Genomic DNA, 24741 nt, shown 5'->3' on the forward strand with positions numbered 1-24741 from the left:
AGACGCGGCGTTCAAACGCAGCGTTCAAAACGCTGAATCTATATCTTACACACCTAGCGTACGTTCGCGGTTTTCAAACGCGCGGGAAAAATATTTTTCACTACGCACGCCTCGGAACTTGCCAATCGTTCATAACTCGAGTTTCGTTCAGTACCATCACACGATCGCGGAATTATATTTTTGCTTTTTACTGAAAATATGGACGCCTTAAATAACTTAAATGATGCAGAAGCTGTCTGTATAGTGTATTCGTTGTATAAAATTAATATGAGACAAAAAAAAGATAAAAAAATTAAGCGTCGTTGGTGGGTACATCCACTTAACTTAAAAAGGCCGCGTGAAGGACAGTTTCAAGTAACTTTTTTGACATTAAGGAAATATCCAGAAGAGTTTTTTAAATATTTCCGTATGTCAATTAAAACATTTGATGAGCTGGTAAGTATCAAATTATATTATTTTATATAAATCAAATACGTATGAAGTGTAAAGAACTTGAATTGAATTACTATTTTATTTCTTAAAACATGGGTTTGGTTATATTATATTTAAATTGTAATTGATTATTCAGTTAGATATCATTGGAAGAAAGTTGAAAAAGCAAGATACTGTGTTACGGTTATCTATTCCACCTGAAGAAAGACTAACTGTTACATTAAGGTAAGTGACTAATTATTAGTATGTGATTTACAATCAGTATTTAAGTTTGCTAAAAAATATATATATGTAATAAAAATGAAATGCATAAAATACTCGTAAGTTGTAGTTGAATATAAAAAACAACAATATATTAATTATATTAAATTAATATTGTATTTCAAAACATTAAATTAAAATATTAATTTTTTTTTAAATGATACTTCAAACTTAGTATTGTATTATAATAATATATAAAATATTAATATAAAAAAAATCATACTTTATATATTATATAGTATTTAACAATATTAAATACAAATATTAACATATATAAAAAATTAATTAATTACTTTCTGTTATAATAAATACCTAATTAATTTAATTTAATAATGTTAGGAGTATTTGAATACACAATTTTAAATTTTTATTCAGAATAAACATAAAGATGTCTAATATAGGTACCTATATTATTCGAATACAAATAATATTCAAATATTTATTCGAATAATTCACAAGACTGATAATAATAATGTATACATTTTTGTTTTATTTAGGTACTTAGCAACCGGGACCAATTTTTCAGCTCTACACTTTGAATTTTTAATGGGTGTTTCGTCCATTTCGAAAATTATTCGCGAGACATGTGAAATTATTTGGACACAATTACACCCAATTGAAATGGCACCTCCTACTACGGAACAATGGATTGATATTGCTGCTGGATATTTCGAAAAAAGCCAATTTCCTAATTGTGTGGGTGCTGTAGACGGCAAGCATATTAGAATTGAATGTCCTCAAAACAGTGGAACGCTTTATTACAATTATAAGAATTTTTTCTCAATAATTCTTACGGGAATTTGTGATTCAAATTACTGTTTTCGCGTTATTGACATAGGGTCATATGGCAAAGAAAGCGATTGTAATATTTTCAAACAATCATCTTTTGGTAAAAAACTGTATTCTGGCCGCGTCAACTTTCCATGTGAAAAAACATTGCCCGGAGACGAACAAGGTGATCCTCAGCCGTTTGTGTTAGTCGGAGACGAAGCTTTTGCTTTGAGCAAGCATTTATTGAGGCCGTTTCCTGGGAGAAATTTAAATGATGAACGACGTATTTTCAATTACCGTTTGTCTAGAGCGAGGCAACATATTGAATGTACGTTTGGTATATTATCAAATAAATGGAGAGTATTTCATTCAAATATTTTAGTTGAACCGGATTTTGCTATTTTAATAACTAAAGCATCTTGTGTCTTGCATAATTTTGTGCGTCGTAGAGATGGAATTCACATCGAAGATACACTTAATTGTACGTTTGGAGATGTGAATGAAAAAAAAGGAGTTGGAAATGCTCCATTAGAAGCAAAAAATGTTAGAGAATATTTTGTAAAATATCTAAACAAACCGGAATTTTCATTAAGTTGGCAAAACAAAGTTGTTGAATAATATGACCATTTTATATGTCATACATTTTTAAGCAAATGGTTTTATATTTTATTATTTATTATCATTAAATGTTGTAACTGTGTTAGATTTACTCCAATAATCATTTTTTTATTTTCACACCTATATAGGTTTGGATATTTGTAATGCCGTAATGGAAACAAAATGTTATTATTTTAATGTCTTACCTTTTGCTTCTTTTTCTTTTTCTGCAAAATTTTCAAAATCATTGAACATAGCTTTCCCTACTCTTCTCCAGCTGACATGTTTCTCTACACGATCATGGTAAAGTTTTGATTCTATGAAATAATTAATATTAAAACATACAAGAATCATTTTGTATATTTTTTATTATTGTTTATGTTATACAAACTTACTTATGTTCCAAATACTTTCTTCCTTATTCACTTCTATTATAAAGAGTTCTGTATCAAACATTTTGCCTAATATACCTAGGTCTTTTTACTAATTAAAATAAATGTAATTTAAACTGAAAAATATATGGTCAGTATGCGTTATGTCGTGATGGTGATTCATTGACAAATGGAATAAATACATAGAAACGCTGCAAAACGCGACGTCGAAAACGCGCAGTGTGAATGATAACATGGAAAATACTATGTTTAATTTTAGATATTTCCGCGTACAAAACGCTCAAAATTAAACCAGCGCGTTTCGATGCGTTCGTATGCGTTCGGACGCGCGGTTTTTCCCTTGGTGTGAATATGGCCATATGTAGACGGATGTTTAATTTTAGGCGTTCGAACGCTGCGTCGAAAACGCTAGGTGTGTAACCGGCTTAAGGCTTAAGAAATCGCGGCTTTATAACAAATGCAAATGAACGACCAGTCAATTTCGTTACGGCGTGGTGTATAACAAAATAATAAACCTAGTACGAGTATCTTATAATTTAGATATAATATTTGAGACGTCATCGCTTATCGCAGAAATTTCCCCACATTCTACATTACTACTATGATAATAATTATTATTATGGGATACGGGTTTTAATGCTTCTTTCCTTCACGATTTACTATTAATATAATAACATAATATTACGTTAATACGTTCAATTCCGCGGCCTATTCGCCGTGCCATTATCGCAACGAATTTCCGCCCAGTCGACTATTGTAATATATATATATATTGTTATTTGTCATATATTTCTGTTACACCCTGCATAATATTTTAGAACCTAAAAATATATTTTCTTATACTTTATAATTAATAATATTATTTCATATATTATATTATTGCATGTTTTTATAATTTATACTTAAAATTAATATCTCAACGTAGTTTTTGGGTCGCATCAAAAAAAAATTTGCCACCCTTCAAAATTTGCCGCCCTAGGCTTTAGCCTATACAGCCTAAGCGGTAATACGGTCCTGTCTTGATCCAAGACGTTTTCTTTGAGTTCGCGGCATTTTTTCTAAATAATAAAAAATGATTCAGGNGCGGCGGCGGCGGCGGCGTCTACAGTCGGCCAACACGCCGGCAAAATGCTTTTTCATTTATATACAGTTTTTTTCACTTCTCGTCTTGACATTTTCACTGACGACGTCATTTGCAATGCTATATACATAATAACAATAATATGTTACGCTCAACGGCAGTGTACACGCTTCTATACATTGCAATTTGCAGTGCCAATCGATTTTGTTGTATTACATTTTTATTTTCCATCGGTTTTCCGTGTACATAAGTATATGACGCACACATATTACATATTATATATATATATACAAATATACATTTATATGTGTATTTTATAGGTATACTTATTGACATATCGGGTCAATTGATTCGTCTCCGACTATGAAAATCGTATATTTGTATCAATCTGAGATGTACATAATACATAATATATGACTATTTAGACTTAATATATGTATATGACAGCTCAAATAGACCCTTCCACCCACCCTAACTAATATATTTATATTATATGTCGTCGACAATAAATAATAATAAATAATAATAATAATATAATATTGTAAGACCGTAAACCGTACACAGCGCATTGAACTTTAGTGGTCTCCAAAACTTCCAAGTTTTTTGACTATATATCACGCATCTCTCTCCTCGACCGTCTCATTTAATATTCAAGAATTGAATATACCTACATATATATACATTACGTGTATGTAGTAGTACTATTACCACGTATAGTTCATTTTTTATTCTTTTTTTTATTATTTGCTTTCGAAACGAAATCAATTGTATTTGTTCGTTTGAACAAATACATTTGCATTTATTATATTGTCCGTACACGTCTTTACCGTAAAGATATAGTATGCATAACGCAATATAGGTATATTACCTGCACTGAAGCTATATGGGGCTACATACTTATTCGTATAATAGTTTCGCGGTTTCTTGAAATTTCAAATAAACTTTTTTTATTTAAAATAATATTTGTTAATGCGAGTTGAAAATTGAATTTTAATGATGGAAAAAAATGATAAACACGAAATATTTTATGCGTGACAAAAGATGTAGGTACATATGTATAATATTTTATAAGTAAAGCGTTTCGGTATATCAATTATTATACAACAGAAATTCGAACTGTTAAAGATGAAATACATAATAAGTTCAATATTGATTATACATTTAGTAAAAAAACAAAAACAGGGAATGTGTCAAAACTCAAAATTATAATTTTTCAATACATTCTATACTAAAAAATAATTCGAATTTACTCTTCCTTACTCCCATACTTTATTAAATTTAATTACATACTTCCGGCAGTACTATGATATAAAAACATAATAATTTATTTGTGAAACGCCATTATAATACTCTATAAACATTGTGGAAATAATTTTTACAGAAAAAAATTATGGAATTGCTAAATATAAAACTTTCTCTTTGATAATATTTAAAGTTTTATTTGTCATCAAACGAATACTTTTTTTTTATTGTTTGTTAAATCATTATACCATTTCATAAAAAAAAAATATATATATATATATATATAATATTTATTTAGTATGAGGGCTTAAATGCAATAATGAAAAACTTTTCAATTCATGCTGTGTATCGTCTTTTAATTAGTTTGTTTTTAATATTTTACCCTTTTCTTTGTCGTGTTATTGGTATATCCCAAGTAGTAGACCAGAATAGAATTATATCTACATTTTTAAAATAGTAATTTTTTTAAATAGGCTTTTTATGTACCATACATATGTAAGCACGTTTTGATACTTTTGATACGTGCGCTGACCTGTAAAGTAATGTGTTTTGTAATTGTGTTTGCATTTTTTTTTTCACTTATTAACATTTATTTAAATTGTTTTTCTTTTTTAAACGTATAGCAAGAACGCAAAGCCATAGTCGTTCTCAAGGGACCCGGCCAGGTGAGCGGTAACGTGACATTTATCCAGGCTAATCGCGGTGGCCCGGTCACGATAACAGGAGTGGTGTCCGGTCTTACCGAAGGACCACACGGTTTCCACGTTCACGAGAAGGGAGATGTTACCAACGGATGCATATCCACCGGATCGCACTTCAACCCACAAGGGGTGAGTAACACAAAAACGTTAAATCTGATAAAATTAAAATAACACAATATTTTAACGTTTTTATGCTATTCGGAATAATGATAGGTATAACCATTAGGTATGAAAGAACAATTTTTTTTTACTCGAACATAACATAAGTATACCTGCTGCTAAATTTAAAATATAACGTATCTACAACTGCAGTACCACTGCTGCAATTATTTACACCGTTCAACTATTATCATTTAGAATTGCGAAAAACCAACTGGTGCTGCAGGCCGTTCCGCATTTTAAATAATAGTATACAATCCTTACAATCCTTACAAAATAAAAGTATAATTTCATATTAATAATAATAGAGATGCGCGCTGCTTCGGGATAAATAAATGCGACGTACAATAATTCGCATACCTAACGAATCGAACGCGGCGCATTAAAATTTATACCGGTATAATATGTAGGTACCTCTACACTGCAAAGCGTAATCATTTTAATATTCTAGTTTATCTCTCCAAGTATTTAACTCGAAAAAAAGACATTATTAAAACGTTTCAATAGGCCTCTTCCGACGAGACATCTCGCGTTAGTATATTATGTTTTATAGTTCTTCGCGTACTTTTAATGGTGCGCTCGCTATTCAGGAGACACTGCCGCCGCAGCAGGTATATTATATACAATAATAATATAATCTGTTGTAAAGTCGTAAAATATACGCGACTGACGCGCGGATCCAACGCGTATACAAGAGCATAATTTATAAAAGACTCGGTTTACTTTAACATAAATTTGAGATTATTCAACGATGACGATTATAATAAAGTATAATAATTTTATATATTTATACAAGTTTTTATATTAATATTATTATCATTATCGTCATCATATTAAAATTGTGCTCGCCACAGTAGTTTTGTCGCTAATGCGACTACGGACCAAGTCTTCACCCGCGTATCGGTAAGACATTATTAGACACATTTAAAAACCGTCTTGTATGTGTATACTAAATTTAGTAGTTTTCGTGTGTATAAATCAGGACGTAACTGTAATAAGTGTTTGAAAAAAATACATCATATAATCATAATGGAGTTTTTCTTATTTTACGATGTCATAAAATGTGGCTTTGAAGTTTGGAGTATCCATTAAGAAATGTTTGTCCCACATAAATCACCAAGCTAAGCTATTTAACCGATTTAGGAATACCTACGTTAATAACTAAAATATGTATAATAGTGTTAACCTTCTGTATTACTATCGTACTATCGTATTTATAATATCTTACCATACCTATACTTACAAATTCAATCGAAACAACAAATTATAAGTAATTCGTAATTACAATAGATTTTATTTATTGTTCTTATACAAATTCAAATAAATACATTTATCTATCTTCTTACATACATTCAATTACGATTCAAAAGTTTTTAAATATTCATATACTTCAACGATGAGAAATACACCAAAAGACTTTTTCGAACTTTTTCTTGAAAACATATTTTTTCTAGTGTAATGAGTAATGACTGATGGCTAATGAACATTAAAATTGATTCAATATGTTTTAATTTAAATTAAGCGATATTTAGTGAAGATATAACAGTTAATTAATTACGAAACAATTTATATATACTTTGCAAACTATTAAAACTAAGCCAAATGCTTCCTAAAAAATGTCATGCATATGATTTATCATAATATTCCGTATACACAATATACCTAACTTATATGTCAGCACAAATAATTACTGAACACTTTTCCAACTCCAAGCACATTAATAATAACATGTTTATTTTAAGTTCTATGTATAACAAACTATTATATTATTATATATAAATATACAGTATGAATAATATGACCTCAGAACTTGTTTTGTGGATCGTATTTGAACTGTATTACAATGCTCACTAGACTGCAAAAAATGCAAACTCTCAAAAAGTACGAGGCTTTTATGACTACAAAACTAAGAAATTAAATTAGAACAGAACCAAGTGGCCTAATGTAGTAATGTATAACACCTCATGATATAACAAAAATATCGTAATTTCCGTAATTCGAGACTAAATTAAATCGTTGTGTCGTACCAAGCGATAAACACATACATTTTGTACTAACGATATTTATTTATTTTTCATCGAATAGAGTTCAATTAATAACTACAGTGGCACTGATAGCAAATGTATACGAGTAATCATGAAAGAAAAACTGTGCTGAAAATTCGTCGGTTTATTCGACAGATAACAAGACACGCATACATCCGCGCGATACGTGATTAATCGCCGCAGTAGTGCGCTCTTTCTCCTCTAAAAGGATTTTCCGGACGTTTTACCCGCGGTAAAAGCATTTCCGTGTGACAAAAACTTATTCCGCTTCCCGCATGTGGACTGCGATAAATCGCCAATTTCAAAAAAAAGAGTAGTGGTCTAGTGTACATAATATACGTATTAAAATTATAGATACCTACTATACGCGCATGTTTTGTGTATATCGTGTACCTACCCGTTTAACGTGAACGATTCATCAGTGTATTGATCGTGTAGAGAGGACAGGTGTGAATGATGGAATGAAAACTTGGACAGTTTATTATAATATGGATACAAATGTCCGCAAAACTATAGATTTTTAGCAGTTCTATAATTTCTGAAATACGAGTTCGTTTGAAGTCTGACGGATTAAAAGTAGTAAAACATCGAATTAACTACAGAAGTCATTTTTGATCGCAATATTATGAGCGGATCTGCAGACTACTGCGTCTCCCGCTGGTATGTATGCACCTGACGCGAGTTGGCGATCGTGACTAAACTCAACGGTCGCCCCTGAGCCTTCCCGTCGCGCGGAGCGAGGAGGAAGACACGTCGCCGTCGTCGGTCCGCGTGGGAAGTATTCGTATTGAAGTGTTGTGGAAACGTTTTGTGCTTAACTAGCCATTGTTTGTCTACATTATATAATATATATATATATAATATATTATATAGTAGGACGATTGTCATTGGCACAAAGCGAACGATTTCAATTGTACAATGCCCTACGTGTATAGTTGTTTAGTGTAAGTATGTATAGTGTGTGTGTGTGAGTGCGGCGTGCGCGTTCTTCACGGGTCCGCGACGATGGCACCGACAGACCCGATCACCGATGGACACACACACAATAATAATAATAATAATGATAATAATAACGATAATAAGATATAATAGAGCAACACCAACAGTTAGCAGTCGTCACAGTGTCTATACAGTAGTGTATGTGTATGTATGTATGTAGTATATATACATAGGTCGAGAGACGTGCGCGTGATGAGGAAGGACATAAAAGAACCATTCGAAAACAAATTGAAAATACCAATCTGCGCGGGCGTGGGAAAATCGGAGTAGTTTTCGATACGTTTAAAATATTATAAATACCCATCGCGATAATAATGTATTTTTCGTCACGTTACCGCACGCGCGAGTTATAGACGTCGGCTAAACGCAATATGATATTATTTTCTAGCTGTATAATATTAATATATAATGATTCCTAGCACTTGAGAGATACCGACTGACGTCCTAAAAATTGCTGCCAATTTATTTGTACCTAGCTCAATTACACATCGTTTATCGCATATTATGATATTATGAATTATAATTTAGAAACAACATTGAAAACGAATTTTGTACACGAAAATTTTACAGAGCAGCTGATAAGTGGAATATCCTAACGCGTCCAGTAGTCACATCCGTGCTTACACATAATATTATAATATATTTTTCAAATATAGCGCCTACGACCTATAAGTATACCTATTTTTTTTCATCTTACTCAAATTTAAAGATTTTAGGGTTTTAAGTTTTGTTATACTCTTATTTTTACTGCAATTTCTCAGTCCGAGTCATCATCATAAGTTTTGCGTACTTATAATATAGTCCACATAATTGTGTAAAAAAATAATCACCTTGCATTACAGATGTTCGTGTTTTTCATTATTTTGATAAATCTTTATCATCAAGTGGAATATTATCGTTAAATGTTTACAATCTTTTACGTTTAGTCTTATTAATTGTCTTTACGCCAATAACATGCATTTTAATTGCCGGTACGTGACGTGTTCTCGTAAAAGTCATTAAAAAACACAATGAACCTATTGAAAAATAATGTCACATTTATTAGTTGTCGTTAAAGTAAATGTAATACTCAGATTACATATTAGTGGCCGTAGGTAGCTGAAACGGACGACGTGATAGATGTATTATAATAATATAATAGTGTATTAATGCTACAGCTAGCGGCTGCAGGAAGCAGCCTATATTTTTCAATTTTCAATCGTAAAACAAATCTGTGGGGATAAATAAATACAGCACTGATATAAATACACATATAGAGCGTAATATATAGCCACATAAACTTCTCTGCAGCAACTGTTTTACAACCGCACAGTAAAAGTGCAGATAAAATGTATGTGATAATATGAATGTTTTTAAATACTCATAATAATTATAACAAAAAACATTATAGGTATCACCAATCATTGCAGTGTAGGTTTATCGTAAATGTGAGCTAGGAACTGCGATTACTGTAGACATTTTAAAATTATTTCAAGGGAGAAGATTATCAAGAATAAAATGTCAAACTCTGCTTGAAATTCGAATAACTTATAATAATAATATAAGTCCTATACATTTTTATATAAATTATATTTTTTATTTTAAGACATAATCTATTTTATGTACATATTTTTAAAATACAAATTCACAATTTGAAAATCAAACTTTGATTTTCGTGGACGTTTAACTTAAAAACTCGATTTTATCTCTCGTTTACCTAACCTTCCAACAGCAAAATTATACAATTGTCAGCATGAACAAATGTCATAAAAACGTATGCCAAAATATGAGAAAAATCAGTTTATAACTCTGCAAGAAGCGGGAAAGAGTGTTCCCAACTATAACTCCATTCTCTGCCCACGTAATAATAATTAAACCACTGTCTAAGTACACGTAATAATGTGCATTATTTGTTTATAATATGTTATGAGCAAGGACAGAACAAATTTTAAGTGGTAGGGGAGGAGGGTCTGAATATCATTGTAGGTGGTAATTAAGTAGGCCGTAATTCTAAATGATGTTAAATTTCTAAGTTTACGTAATCCGATTATGAATGTGTCATTGTGTGTAGCGAAATACGTCATTAATCATTATTGATAATTCGCGATTTCAGTGAAGTTTGAATTATTATATTCTATTCAAGCTGCTCGATTATTTCATTTTAGCGAGCTATAGCACATTATTTTGGTTACACTTGGTTATACTATTATATCGATTTCCGTCTGGTCAAAGGTTATCGGTGATACCGCCCGTGGATAACCTTAGACTATACAGTATAAATTATATTCTGCTGTAAGTTGTTGATCGTTCAATGTGAGGGCCATCCGCGTTCACAAATCGCAAAAATCCCCCCATGGAGCGATAAACACTTTTTATTCTCATGATTATTTTCTAAGACCGAGCGGACGTTATAAAATCCTGTAATATAATTTTCTCGTTGACGTATTAATAAAACCGACCGATTTATATTATTTTATGATATTATTTTTACCTTCTTTACATTTAAATCGCATTAAGGCGACATACTGAAATTTATGATTACTGCAATTTTAAATTTATTTCCCGTTGCTGCAAAAATTATTAATATTTTGTTACATCAAACATTATAATATAGACATACAGTCTTATATGTGTGCGGTGCGTGTATAATATATATACCTACTTCTATTTAATATGAGCTTTCGTCATATAGGCATAAGATTCTTCTTCTAGAGTTTTGTATATTTGATATTTTTTCCTCCCAGTTTTATTATATCATATTATAATGTAATGGATACATGTATAATGTGTATTGTGTATGTATATATATAACATTTAACTATGTTACTTATATTACTAACGGCTATGCGCCTATGCCTACATCATAAATCATAATCTTATGATATGTGGGAATGTGAGTTGAAGCTACCGTGTTTGGTCTTATGAATATTTAAATTATTCAATAATATGCAATTAGATTTACTGAAATTAATTACATTTCTATTCAAATACTATGTATCATGTATGTATATATGTGCCGGCTTACTTCTGAGTTAAATACATTGATAATAATAATAATCCTCAACAACTCAACTAATCGAATTGTAGGTACGCTGTAAACATTTATATAGGTTTGATAGGGCCCATAAGTCATACAAATATTAATATAAGCTTTTATCTATTATCTATGTACAAAATACAAATGTTGGATTTAAAATCAATTTTTCATGAAACTATTTATTTAATATCTTTAATTGTTAGTACATGTTTCTCATAATTTTGCGTTACAGTTTACACAGATATTAATTGTTATAAATTAATAATTATTATGCCATCTTAATAATGTCCACCAGAATTCGTATATTCATATACATAATTATACAATTGTATAAGCTTGATGACAAATTATTATTTGTGAATTGTGATGATGACTTTGTGAACATTAAATAAACACCTTCTTAAAAATATTAATCCTGAAATTAAATACTTAGTGTTTGAATGATAGTTATAAATTATAATACAAAACTTAAAAGTCATTATGCAAATACGCTTTTAGAGTAACTTTTAAATTAAAGAATTATCCTCTCACTCTCAATTTAAAGAATGTCAGAACTATATAGAAATAGAACGAAAAAATTATACTTAAAATATAATTGCAGAGAATAGTGTATAAATGATACTAAAATCTTTACTTCCCGTTAAGTAGAGCAAACAATTGAAACATAATCAGTCCTTTGAGAAACTCCCATAATCATAATAACAATGACGAAATTTAATTTTTTGTGTTTTGTTATATTATATAATTTAAAACTATTTCAATATTGCTCACTGTAATAACGTAATTAATAACCTGGCTAGCTGCGCCCATTTAAAATACCCATGTAGTATGAGGCATAGAATCATTTATTTTTAAATTAAACAACAAATTATATTAATATTGTATTTAAGTATACAATTTAAACTCTGATTATAAAAATAAACATGGTTTCCAAAGAAGTTTTTTTTCATTCCAAGCTATTATTCCGTCAAGGTTTGTTTCATATTTTTTGTTGGTCTTCTTATAGAAATACAAAATCAATTTAAAATAAAATGTATGAGTATACAAAAAAAATAGTTGAATAATTGTTTTTTTTCTTTAAACTTAAACAATAATAACCAATTGTTAAAAAAAATTATACAGCTACATAATATGTAAAACTAATTAATTAATTCAAAATAACAATAGCCTACATTTAAGTTACATAAATGATGATTGTAAAATTTAATGAAAACAGTTAATTATTACTAAATAGTAATTTCCTACTTGAATTTTCCTTACCTACTATAAAATAGTAATAAATCGTCGCACTGATAACAAAATTAAACATAATGATCCTATGTAAACTTCATATTATATCCCAGTTCGTCGGCATTTAGAAACATAATTGGACATCGTATAGTTCAGGTTTTAATCATCGCAATATTGTATAATATTTTAAATATTATAGTAACCATCTATAATTATTGACTTTAAAATAGATTATAATTTCTCTATTAAATTAAACCAACTATGCATCATTATTGTTGAATTTAATTTGTATTTAGTATGAAAACTATACCGATTCTCAGATTTTATGAAACCCGCAGTGTTTATAGATCGTGTCTGGTGTAAGTGCACTACATAATAACGCACTCAAGTATTTAATTTTTTTTCGACGAAACTTCCAAGCCACTAACTTATTTCGATTCAAAAATGTCGAAATGTGCGTTTAACAAATCACTACCTATATGTTTTGTATACTCAACCGACAATATAATATATAAGTGCATTTTTCTTCTTTCCCGCCCCCTTGGCTTCCAGGTCAAGATTGAAAGTTCCGGAAGAGCTACGATATGTGTCAACTGTCACTCGTGCTTAATCATAGTGTTTATATTCTCTCACACAACATTAAACCAAACGATTCTCGTTTATATCATGTTCTGAAACGGTTGTTTTAAATCATGCAATATTTCAGCAACTTGTAGTCGCTTATTTAAATAAGTCGCAAACTCAACCACACCCTAAGCGCAAACAAAATAATATATATATAATGTAAATATAAATACATATAATGTATGGGTACATACTGCATGTAACATACACAGTCATTATGGTCAACGACAGAAGATATTTGAGAGCAGCACCGATAAGTGCAGAGCTATGTTACGTGAAGAATATAAGAGCCAAAAAAAAGTTGTAATAAAACAGCACGTCATAATCATACATAACAGATTAGATAAGGTTTCGGCTTGCTTTGCAAATTATCATGCGGGTAGTGTTCAAATATCGCTGAACGTTAAAATAGTTAACATCGATGTAAGATTTCGTTTTGTAGAAGTATTGCACATAAGTATTTAAATATAGAAGGTTAGGATGGGTACTTATTTATTAATAATATAAATAATAAACCAAACCATAGATACCCTTGTTACGGGTAGGCACCACCACTACTGGATATTTACAACATTTGAAGTCTTCATAAAACATCATTTTTGAAAAAAATATGAGCAATTTAATACACAAAAATCGATCTTTGAACTTGTACAGTTATTCAGTTATATTAATATTTAAATCATCGATGAACCTTGTGCAGTTGTACGAGTGCACCCTGCAAAATATTATTCCACAATTATACAATTCTACTCATCTAAACGTATTACTTATATTATGTAAGTATAACTAATCAATTATGCACGCTTGAACTTTATTTTTTACATAAAAAAATACTCCAGGTATGAAATTCTGCTGAGGAATACAAAAAAAAATATATAAAAACATTATATTGTCATTCTAAAAAGTACGATTTTGTCAGTTTTAATGTATAAAACGTCTTTTAAAATTTTAAATATTGATTTTAAGTATTTTCCATAATAACGTAACCTAGTACTGCTACCTACAGACTGTATTATAATAATTGTGATTTACATAAAGATCGTTTTTCATTGAGCTATCGTTCATATTGTTTTAAACATCGATGTTAAACGATGACCTTTGACCTTTGAACAGATATGGGAAAAATATATAAAACATTTATTTTAGTTGTCTAATGAAGAACAATTCACTTTTAGTACATATAGCGAGTACCTACATACCTAAACTGTTTAAAACTACATATGCACACAAACTTGATAAAACAAACACAATTGTTTTTTTTTTTAATTTTTGATTAGCAATTGCATAGAAAAAATGAATTTATATAATATGTATTTAAAATTTAAATTGAATTATATAATCGAAGAATTGTATAGTAATATGCAAGTATGCAACTATTTCGTATTAAAGGCCGCAATGGATTCCATACAATTAAGTATTGTTCTTCCATTTTGTATTATTTCAATGCGAAACATTTATGCGTAAAATTAACTCATTTCCATACTATTATAAATATTATTATTTATGTATTTTAAATATCTAGTCGGGGAAGTCAATTATTAAACATCCAAGTTAAACGAAAACGTTTTGACACTATTCAAAAACTCGTTCCTATACATTTTAGTCAAATTGAAATATGTTGCATTTCCGCTGTCCGTTTTTCTAAAAGATTACAAAATGTGACGTGAGAAACTGAGAACCCACTTCAGTTTTATAAATGATTTATAATTTTCTATTGAATACAGTTTATCTCACTTTTGACATTCGATCGGTCACATTGTGTCCGCATTTTCAAAAAAACTTTGCCTGGGAAAAATACTTTCCTGGATAAACAATAACAATATTATGAACACCACTTTATCACCATTACAAAACTATAGAATAAAGTGTAAATTGTTGAAAACATTATAATGCTTTTATAAAAAATAAATAAAACCTTTTATGTGTTTATTTCGTTTAGTATATATTAGCGTTTCGAGTATAATTTCTATTTTCTGGGCCACTGAACATGTCTAGAGGTCCATTCGACTGCCAATAAAAATCCAAAGTCTAACGATAGTATTATTCATTAAAATATTATTGATTGTAATTATATATTCATATAATTTTACTGCAGCCAGTGTGAGAAATCAAAAATAATCACAGTACCTAGGTAATAACATATATTTATGAAATAAAATGTTTTCAAATACGAAAATTAAATTTTAATTGGTGTATTTTCTTCCCCAAACGTCGTATAAGTTATTAGATGAACACAAATATTGATACACTCACTGTCGGTAATATGAAATCGTATTGAAACAACAGCGTTCTGTGGATACAACCGAAATTTATATTATTACCTATTAATACATATTCATAGAGTAGGTACTTACAATGTATACCTAACCACACGACCAGCTAGGGTTTGATTCGTTACGACAAATAAATAAAACAAGACAATATGTTGTTTAGTATTATGAATAAACCAAAGGTATATTATACCATACAAGTATAATATATATATACATTACCGCGATCGTAACAATTAAACGGCGATAAAAATGATGATTACAAGCAATCCGAACACCGTGTCGGGACGATCGTATCTAATTTACAAATTTTTTTACTATTATTATAACTTAAAATCACTATACGGTCTGAGATAACCGGTTTTGAGTTACACGATAGGAGCTAAAAACGTTCAAAAGTACCTACCTACTTATACCTGCCTATATAACATGTACTCTAATACATACTATGTATATGTAATAATAATATACAATAAGGGCAGCTATATATACACATATATATAATATATATACAACAATACTATTATGTATTACCTACCCATTACGAAACGACCTGTAAAATAATGCTCTCGTGCACGACGCTTGCAATGAGGAGAAAAAAATCTGTATTTCTCGATACTGCGATCAAATTTCGTTTAAAACGCAAGTATACGTGGGTTGCGCCGTTGCGCGAATTACTCTGTCACGGAAAAGCTCATAAAATTATAATTTGATATTATAATAGAATAATATGTAACACATTAAATATAATTCTACTATAATGATTACACCGCATATTGCCACCTGCAGGCTATCCAAACATCTCGGGGTCCGTGGTTGTTTGAAGGACGCGCAGGGCATATTTGAAATTTTTATACTTCGAAATTGTGCATTCTGCGGCGACAAAACAAAAACAAGATAGGCGCCCATATTATATGCAACAATATAATGATATAGGCTCGAGCACATAATATAATATGCTCTTTTCGAATAAATACTGGTTTCGATCTCGCGAGGTACGAGCGGACGAATAATAGACGAAGGAACAGACGACTCGACTACGCGTATATATAATATATATATATGTGTATATAGTACCTATACACTTAAAAGTATAGTTACAGGAAACACATTGCACACACGCTGCACCATCACAAAACCGAAAGAGCTGATGTGTATGTATCCGTGTGTAAGTCGTCGTCGTTATCGTGGCCGGGCGCCGTCTCTTATGTATACGCCGCCGCCAAGCGTTAGCTATAGGTACATATACTTTATATTATTATTATTATTATTATATATATTATATTAGTCGCAGTTGTTATCCCCCTCGACGGGTCGGCTAATAAGTCTCGCCGCCGATGATGGATGTGACGGCTGCGGCTGCGGCGTAAAATTATAACATGAAAACGGATGTATATACTTTGTTATACTACACACACACACGCACACGCACGCTCACGAATACTGCGGTAATGTGTAGTATTACGTGTTACATAATATGCACAAGACGAGTCGTATACCGATAAAAACCAAATTGTACGCTGAATTTCTGACCGACGTTTCGGCGCGTCTTCGGAAGTGAAATCTTTTCCGTCGGGCCGAAAACATTGTCGTTCGTACGCGAGTGTATAAAGAACGACGAAACTGCAAAAATCGTTAGCCACAGAAATCTTCGCGTTACACACGTATACATATAACTCATGTACTTGATGGGTTTTAGCGGAGACCGAGACTGAACCGGGCCGTGTAATAATATGTAATTGTTATTATTATATTCACCAGCCGTATAACTTTTGGCTGCGGAAATCACACGCAGAAATCACACACGAAAAGCCATGGTCGCTGCCGATACGCGTCATCGCAAGATCGTCACAGTTGTACCCATTCAAATCTCCGACCAAATTGTGTGCGTCGCATTGTTGTCGGGACTTGACACTTACATATTTTCGCCGTTTTCGAGTAGGCACATCTAATAGCGAATGTGAGATGGCCAGCTAAAGTCTTTATTCTAAGTTTTCAGAGCTTAAGGTCCGAGCTTTAAACAGGCACGTAATCGACTGCAAGCGACTAAACATTATATTTTATTGATATTTCCGCTCGTGGTACGTGTAAAATGTTTAAAGACGCCGCACAGACGTTTAGGCGCTTATACTTAACTTCGTTTTGCACGAAGACGATGTTCGCGCATGTACAATAATGTAGATCATATTATTATACCAGTATATACTTTAACTATTCGATTATATGAACATTTTTGCACGAGAGTTTACGCACACATTTTACCAATTGTGACTTTTCGTCGATTTTATTCGTGAATATAAAATGTCATTGTATTATAATATTATATACATGGTCTTATATACACTTCAATATATATTAAATACAATAGAAAACGTGCCGTCGATATGTTTTAAGGACGTTTATATAATATGCAACATAGGCGGCAGGGGCGATCCGTCGTCGGAAAATTTAATTAAATTCTATTCGAAAAGTTTGTTTAGCGCTATCCCACTGAGCGCCGTTGTAGTGTTTAACCGTAAAATGGAGTGCATAATATTGTATAGGTACAGCGCAACAATATTTTCTGGAGATTTTCAAAAGTATTTTATATTTAATAATCGAGAGAACGCGAGAGAACGGTTACAGTGTCAGGCATTATTTACGTATACTTTTTCGACCGCGGATTTTAATTCTCACAATAACCCAACTTTCTTATAAATTATAATTGATAATATTAATATCACTGAACAAAAGTATAATATAGTACCCGAAAATTCGCGCTCAACCAAATCGATGGGAATCGTTCTACGAATAAGCGCGTCCCGAAAAAAAGCAGTTGGAAATTCATAAATAAATAATTATTGTTTCACAGTTTCTACTTGTTTTTTTATTTCCACACGCCGTACTCAACTATACATATATATATATATATACACGCGATCGAGCCATCTTGAAGCATGCTACAAAAATACAATACATACATTATACATAAGTGATGTGTAATATATATATTATATGCGATGAAAAAAAATCAACAAGGTCGAGTGATAAATCTTTTTTGCCGCGATAAATATTTTATCCTCGGCGAGAATCGCGGCTGTCGGTATCCTCGCCGCCACTGTTGCTGGTTTCGTCCTGGAGTTTTTGTATTTTAAAGGCGTATATTTGCGTGGAATGCAAATTCAAAGGTCTTTGCGAGCGCTGCAAGAACGGTCGGGAAAGACGAAAAAAAAAAAAAAGGTCAATCATAAATCACTGCACCGGTCTGTTATGCGTATAATACGCACGGCGTCTTATAATACAGTTATAGCGAATCGCCAGCCTCTATACATATATATGTATAGCTCGCCTGCAGTGGCGGTTCTATTATATATACAACATATATATATATATATCCATATATTAATATAGGGGACGGGCACGGTTGGCTTTCGTTTCCTTACATAGTTACGGTTATTAGTTTACGTCTTCGCAGCATTTATATAGTAAAACGTCCAGTGGAAATCCAGTAACCCTTCAGTCAAGTAGATATATAACGCAATCGTTAAATCATATCTTCAGAAATATTAGATTTGAGTTTGAGTCATGAATATTATGATTTAACCGAATATCCCTATAACTCATGAGTTTCCATATTCATGCATAATAATATGTAGTGTCAAACTGACAGTATAGTGTTATTGTAACGCATTTTTAGAATAGAATCGTAGGCCTATGTACATATATAGCTCGCCTGCTACAGTGGCTACATATATATTAAATAGGCATATATTTAGCTCACTAGCAGGGTTGGCTTTCGAGTCCTTACATATAGTTACGGTCATTAGTTTACGTCTTCGCAGCGTTAATGAAACGTCTAGTGTAAATTCAGTGAGTTGTCACCCCAGTAGGACCCCTTAAACAAGTTCCTATAGGCCTCTCTTATGACATCGTCGATCATATAAATCCCTCGGTCTTTCCCGAATATATTTTGAAATTCACGCCTAATCGCCTATAATATATTGAACAATTTTCGGGACTGTGAAACGCGAGAGTCGGAGAACATTGTTTTTTTTTCTTCCAAACTACAGCAGTAGCCCATATGATTCGTCAGGTATATTATAAAATAATGTATACATTTCTTTTGAAATATTTACACGATGTTTTGACACCCGCGAGGAGGAGGAGGAGGACCTGAATATTGCAGTCGACGTGCGACGTTTCTCATCGGCTCTTAGATCGCGTCGGTTAAGGTGGCTTCCCGCAGAGCAAGCAGCCAACGAGTACGGTTTAACACCGCGGCACGGATCGTTGTTGTACTTACAAGAGCGTCCTATACCATGTTGTTTATTGCGGTAGATTACGATGAGCCGCTATTGTTGTCATTCCGTTTTTATTTACCCCGTCCCATCTTTTTTTATTACGAGTTATTTATCGTCCTGTAATGAACTCACACACACACACACAAACGCCCGAGATGCGTGTTATAATATAACATTATGTTGAACATACATATTTGTTGGTATATTCGTAGGGCGGCCTTTTCAAACTATCCTAAACTTATCGTCCTTATCATCTCCCATGTCTCGGTGGCGGTGGCCGTCGTCGCCGACGAACATTTCAAACGCTCCGAGAAGAAGACGTGCTCGGGCGGTCGCCGCAATTTTCGAAAAGAAACAAAAAAAAAAAAACGGTTTACCTTCAACTCGAACACACACACCCGCGGTAGGACTATACCACGTTAAATTATTAAACAGTTTTCCTTCTTGGCGTTTTTTTTTGTTACTCGAAACGCGCGTTACGTTAACAATGCGATAACGCCGCCGTACATATTATGTACACTCATAATATAAGTTACCTGATGTTTTGTGTACGGCGACGACGACGACGACGAAGTGCGACGGGGCGGCGGCGGCGGCTGCAGCGGTCCATTGTTACAGGGGCCCGCCGTCTTTGGTTTATTGATTTTTTCATTTATAGTTAATTTACAGGAGCTAATTTGACGTTGTGAGGTCGCCACATAAGGACATGGTCGTTAAAGTCGTCTCTGGGCGGCGCGCCGGGAAACTGTCTGTCTGTCTCCCTCGCTCATTCCCTCTCTCTCTCTCTCACTCTCTCTCTCTCTCTCTCTCTGTTTCTCGCATTATATATTATTATTATTATTATTATTATTATTACACAAATGCACCACGAGCGTATTATATCGTAACGACCGTCGAATTCCGTGCGTCCTTTATTGAATTATAATAACACGACGTGCGTATTTGTTTACCCGACGTTGATAGGTTTTGATATACGATCCGATTTGATCACTCCGGGATAGTGTATAATATAATGTATATCGTACCATTGTATAGGGATATTATTATTGTTTTAAAAAATCGATCATTGTATTATATTTCGTATAATTGTATTTAATGCCCCACGCGCGGTAGCACATAGCTATATATAATATAATATATTATGTGTGTTGTTTACTATTATTTATTACTGTGACAACTCGCCGAGCAGTTAATGTTGTGAATTTTTTGATTTTAATGTCTCGAGAACGATTTTAATGAATGAGAACGAAATTTTCGTTTTTTACACTTCAAGGTGTTCGTGTGCTTCTGTGTACGATTGAGCAGGTTTTTTTTGTTTTTATTTTTGCTCATTCTTAATTTATAAGATATCCGGTTATTGATAATTCATTCATTTTACCAATCACATTATTTTTGATCAGGAGTCTTGAGCTTATTTACTATTATCGGGCAACACTGAGTTTTCGATCGAGAAGATTGTGCTCGACTATATTTGCTATGATTATTGACTACAATATCAAATCTATTGAGTACATGCTATACAGGCATGTACACAAACAGTTCAAAAATTTTAAAGTGCACTAATTTTTTAAGAATTATATTGTAACTTCTATAATTTTCCACGGTGTGCCTATTTAATTATTAGTATTTAACGCGTATATAATAATTATACTTCTATTCTACTTGGGTACCTCCTATTACGTCTTTCAACCAAAAAGTTAATTATTGTATTAAATGTATAATTTAATTATGTGTATTATTATCCAACTTATAATGATACCCACAATTATTTTGATTAAATATTAATTGACGTGAAACTGAATAATATTTATACAAATTAGCTCGGCATTGGCACAAATATTCGTTCTAATTGTATTGTATTATGATTATCAGCTACTCGGTAGAATAGGATAAGTGTATACTGTATAATCTAAATTAATTTTTTTAACGGTGGTTGTTATTGGACATGGGGGGTTTCATCTTCATAAACTTTTCGGCACATTTAGCTGTACTCAGTACTTACATATTATGCGCAGATACTTACCTATCGTATATGTGTATTGAGTATACTTCTATTATATACACGTGTAATATAAGGACACTCACGATACAAATATATTATTATACTCTCGTTTATGGTTAATGTCGACGATCACTGATGTGGGTTTTGTGAGAGTTCGATTTGATTTATTTCTCCAAAAAAATATAATTTCTCCGTGGTACATCCGTCTTTGATACGACCATATTCCATTCTTACCACTCAGACGTAGCAAGAGCTTCAATGTCAATAGTATTATCACGAATATTCTATATACAAAAATATCGTTTATATACTATAATGTGATATATTTACCATCGTTAACATACGATTTTTTTTTTATGGTCGTCATCGGGTTGTATACATATATTACATATATGTATATCATATCCGTCACATGCGATGATGTGATGTGAGATTGGAAACGATTAGTCTTCGCTCGAGCGTCATATTATAAATACACAATACACATGTATGTGAAGAACCCAAATAAACGTGATTTCGGTTTACAAGCTCGCATATGTAATAATAGAAATATTATTACTATTATTGTTATTCATAGTTATATACAGTTCAGATATTATGACGTTGTATTTATTAATGTGTTATATTGTATATGCATATAAACGACACACCGCCGAAATCATAGGTCTGACACTTATTGCCTACACCAGAGACAACCTGCGATGACGTAATTTGAACGATTCTTCTTTCTTCGTCTGTACACGTCTTAAAGCTCAAACGAAAAATGTGTACTTATCATTTATTGCAATGTATAATAGTATACACGTATGTGTGTTTCGCTCACTGTCACACATGTACACGTTAAAGTACAACTGTCCTATATGTAGATTATAATAATTTATTTCCACTATCAAAGTATGTACCTATTTATTAACACCATAGCTACAATTACAGATGTTGACGATTTGTCTCGCTAAGAATATCCTATATTGTGCGCAAATAATACATAATATATCATATAATTTCTCTAGTATGGAATATTATGGATTCGTATTATGGACATTTCGTGTGATTTTGAAGTAAAACTGAGTAAATAAAGTGTAAGTACTGAGAATGAGAAATATTCGAGCGATTCTATGTATTCGATGAGAATAGTGAATTTACTGACTTGTTTGCTTAAAACTAATAGTATATAAATTTAATATTATATTATTTGCACTCTATATATATATTATATTGTAAATGGTAATATTATACATTTTTCTTCGAAAAGGCATCAATTTTAAAGTCTTCGATCCTCAATCACTTAAAATGCAATTATATCATTTCAAAATCGCATTATTGAGTATTGAAAATAACGTTCAATTATGAAATCTAATGAACGTATGTGTATCGCTCTGTTAGTCTTAGTCACAAATGACGTTTAACGACTATATTATACAGGTATTCAAATACATTATAATATGTGTTATAACTTATAAGTATAACATTTTGTACCTAAATACCGCATGGGCATACCTATTAAGTATATCATCAGTAAAGTAACCATATAAAATAAATTTGTTGGTAAACGTTTTGCTTTTCTACAAAGTACATCTTTACACGTGTTTCTACGAACGCAAATCTCCACTTAATCTACTACTAGGCCCTTACTCGCTTCTTAGATAATTATAATAATTTACTGTACAAATTACAATTTAAATACACATATACGAACACGTAAAAGTCTTATGAAAAAAAACTTCTTTGGCGTTTCATCATAATATGTTAATAAATGGTAGAATGGAGGGGACAGTGTCGCGTTGACGATTTTTACGTCGGGGAGTAAATGTTTTTTGTCTCCCCGATTCGTCTGTATACATATCTTAACCCATTTCGAAATATACGAGTAAATCAATATTTTAATAAACATTATAGACAATTATAATTATAATTGAACATTTTAATGTTCTTCCTCCTCCACCCTTCTCGTAATGCAGTCCAGGTGGTGTATATGATGCGGAAGGGCTGTACTTGCTACACTATATAATATTAGGGACAGCAGATTTCTACGAGATTTTGTTGATAGATCTCCGAATAGGCCACCTACTTGCGCTGGAATAGTGGTGAGTTAGTTCATAATATTGCTGTAATATTATCCGAACTCTGCCAAATGATATATTATATAACTACCTAAAATATTTAATTAAATACGATGATATTATTATTATTATTATTATACAATATTTTTAAACTAACGTAATTTATCATTTTTTTTTTTCGCAGAACAAACACGGCGGCCCCAACGACGAGACCAGACACGCCGGAGACTTGGGCAACATCCAAGCGGACAACACGGGGGTGGCACAGTTCTCCTACTCGGACTCTCTCATCTCACTGGTCGGCGCCCACAACATCCTGGGTCGCGCAGTGGTCGTGCACGCCGACACCGACGATATGGGCCGCGGAGGGTTCACCGACAGCCTGACAACCGGACACGCCGGTTCCAGGGTTGCATGCGGAGTCATCGGAATCCTGTAGGCACACTGCACAATTAATTCGCGCAATTATTAATATTATTATTTTTTTTTCGCTTAATTTATCGTTAATTTATGCGCCGTGTGTTACATATACACGGACGTGGCTTAGTTATCGGGATATTTGTTTTTTACAAGGGTCTC

The 24741-nt window shown here is 32.0% G+C and overlaps 2 protein-coding genes across 2 annotated transcripts in view; both read left to right on the top strand.

The window, feature by feature from the left end:
- Positions 1-24741, top strand: part of LOC111034986 (superoxide dismutase [Cu-Zn] 1-like) — an 85146-nt gene that overhangs the window by 44611 nt on the left and 15794 nt on the right. The window contains exons 3-4 of the mRNA XM_022316450.1: positions 5400-5606; positions 24347-24597. Of these exons, the coding sequence (XP_022172142.1) occupies positions 5400-5606; positions 24347-24597 (458 nt within the window). The remainder of the gene's footprint in view (positions 1-5399; positions 5607-24346; positions 24598-24741) is intronic.
- On the top strand, positions 17-2159 carry LOC111034985 (protein ANTAGONIST OF LIKE HETEROCHROMATIN PROTEIN 1-like). Its single transcript, XM_022316449.1, has 3 exons — positions 17-435; positions 569-657; positions 1191-2159. The coding sequence occupies exons 1-3, from the start codon at positions 199-201 to the stop codon at positions 2080-2082; spliced, it is 1218 nt and encodes a 405-aa protein (XP_022172141.1). The 5' UTR covers positions 17-198; the 3' UTR covers positions 2083-2159.

Source organism: Myzus persicae, unplaced genomic scaffold (assembly GCF_001856785.1).
Source record: "Myzus persicae strain clone G006 unplaced genomic scaffold, MPER_G0061.0, whole genome shotgun sequence".
In the NCBI taxonomy this organism is placed as follows: Eukaryota; Metazoa; Arthropoda; class Insecta; order Hemiptera; family Aphididae; genus Myzus; species Myzus persicae.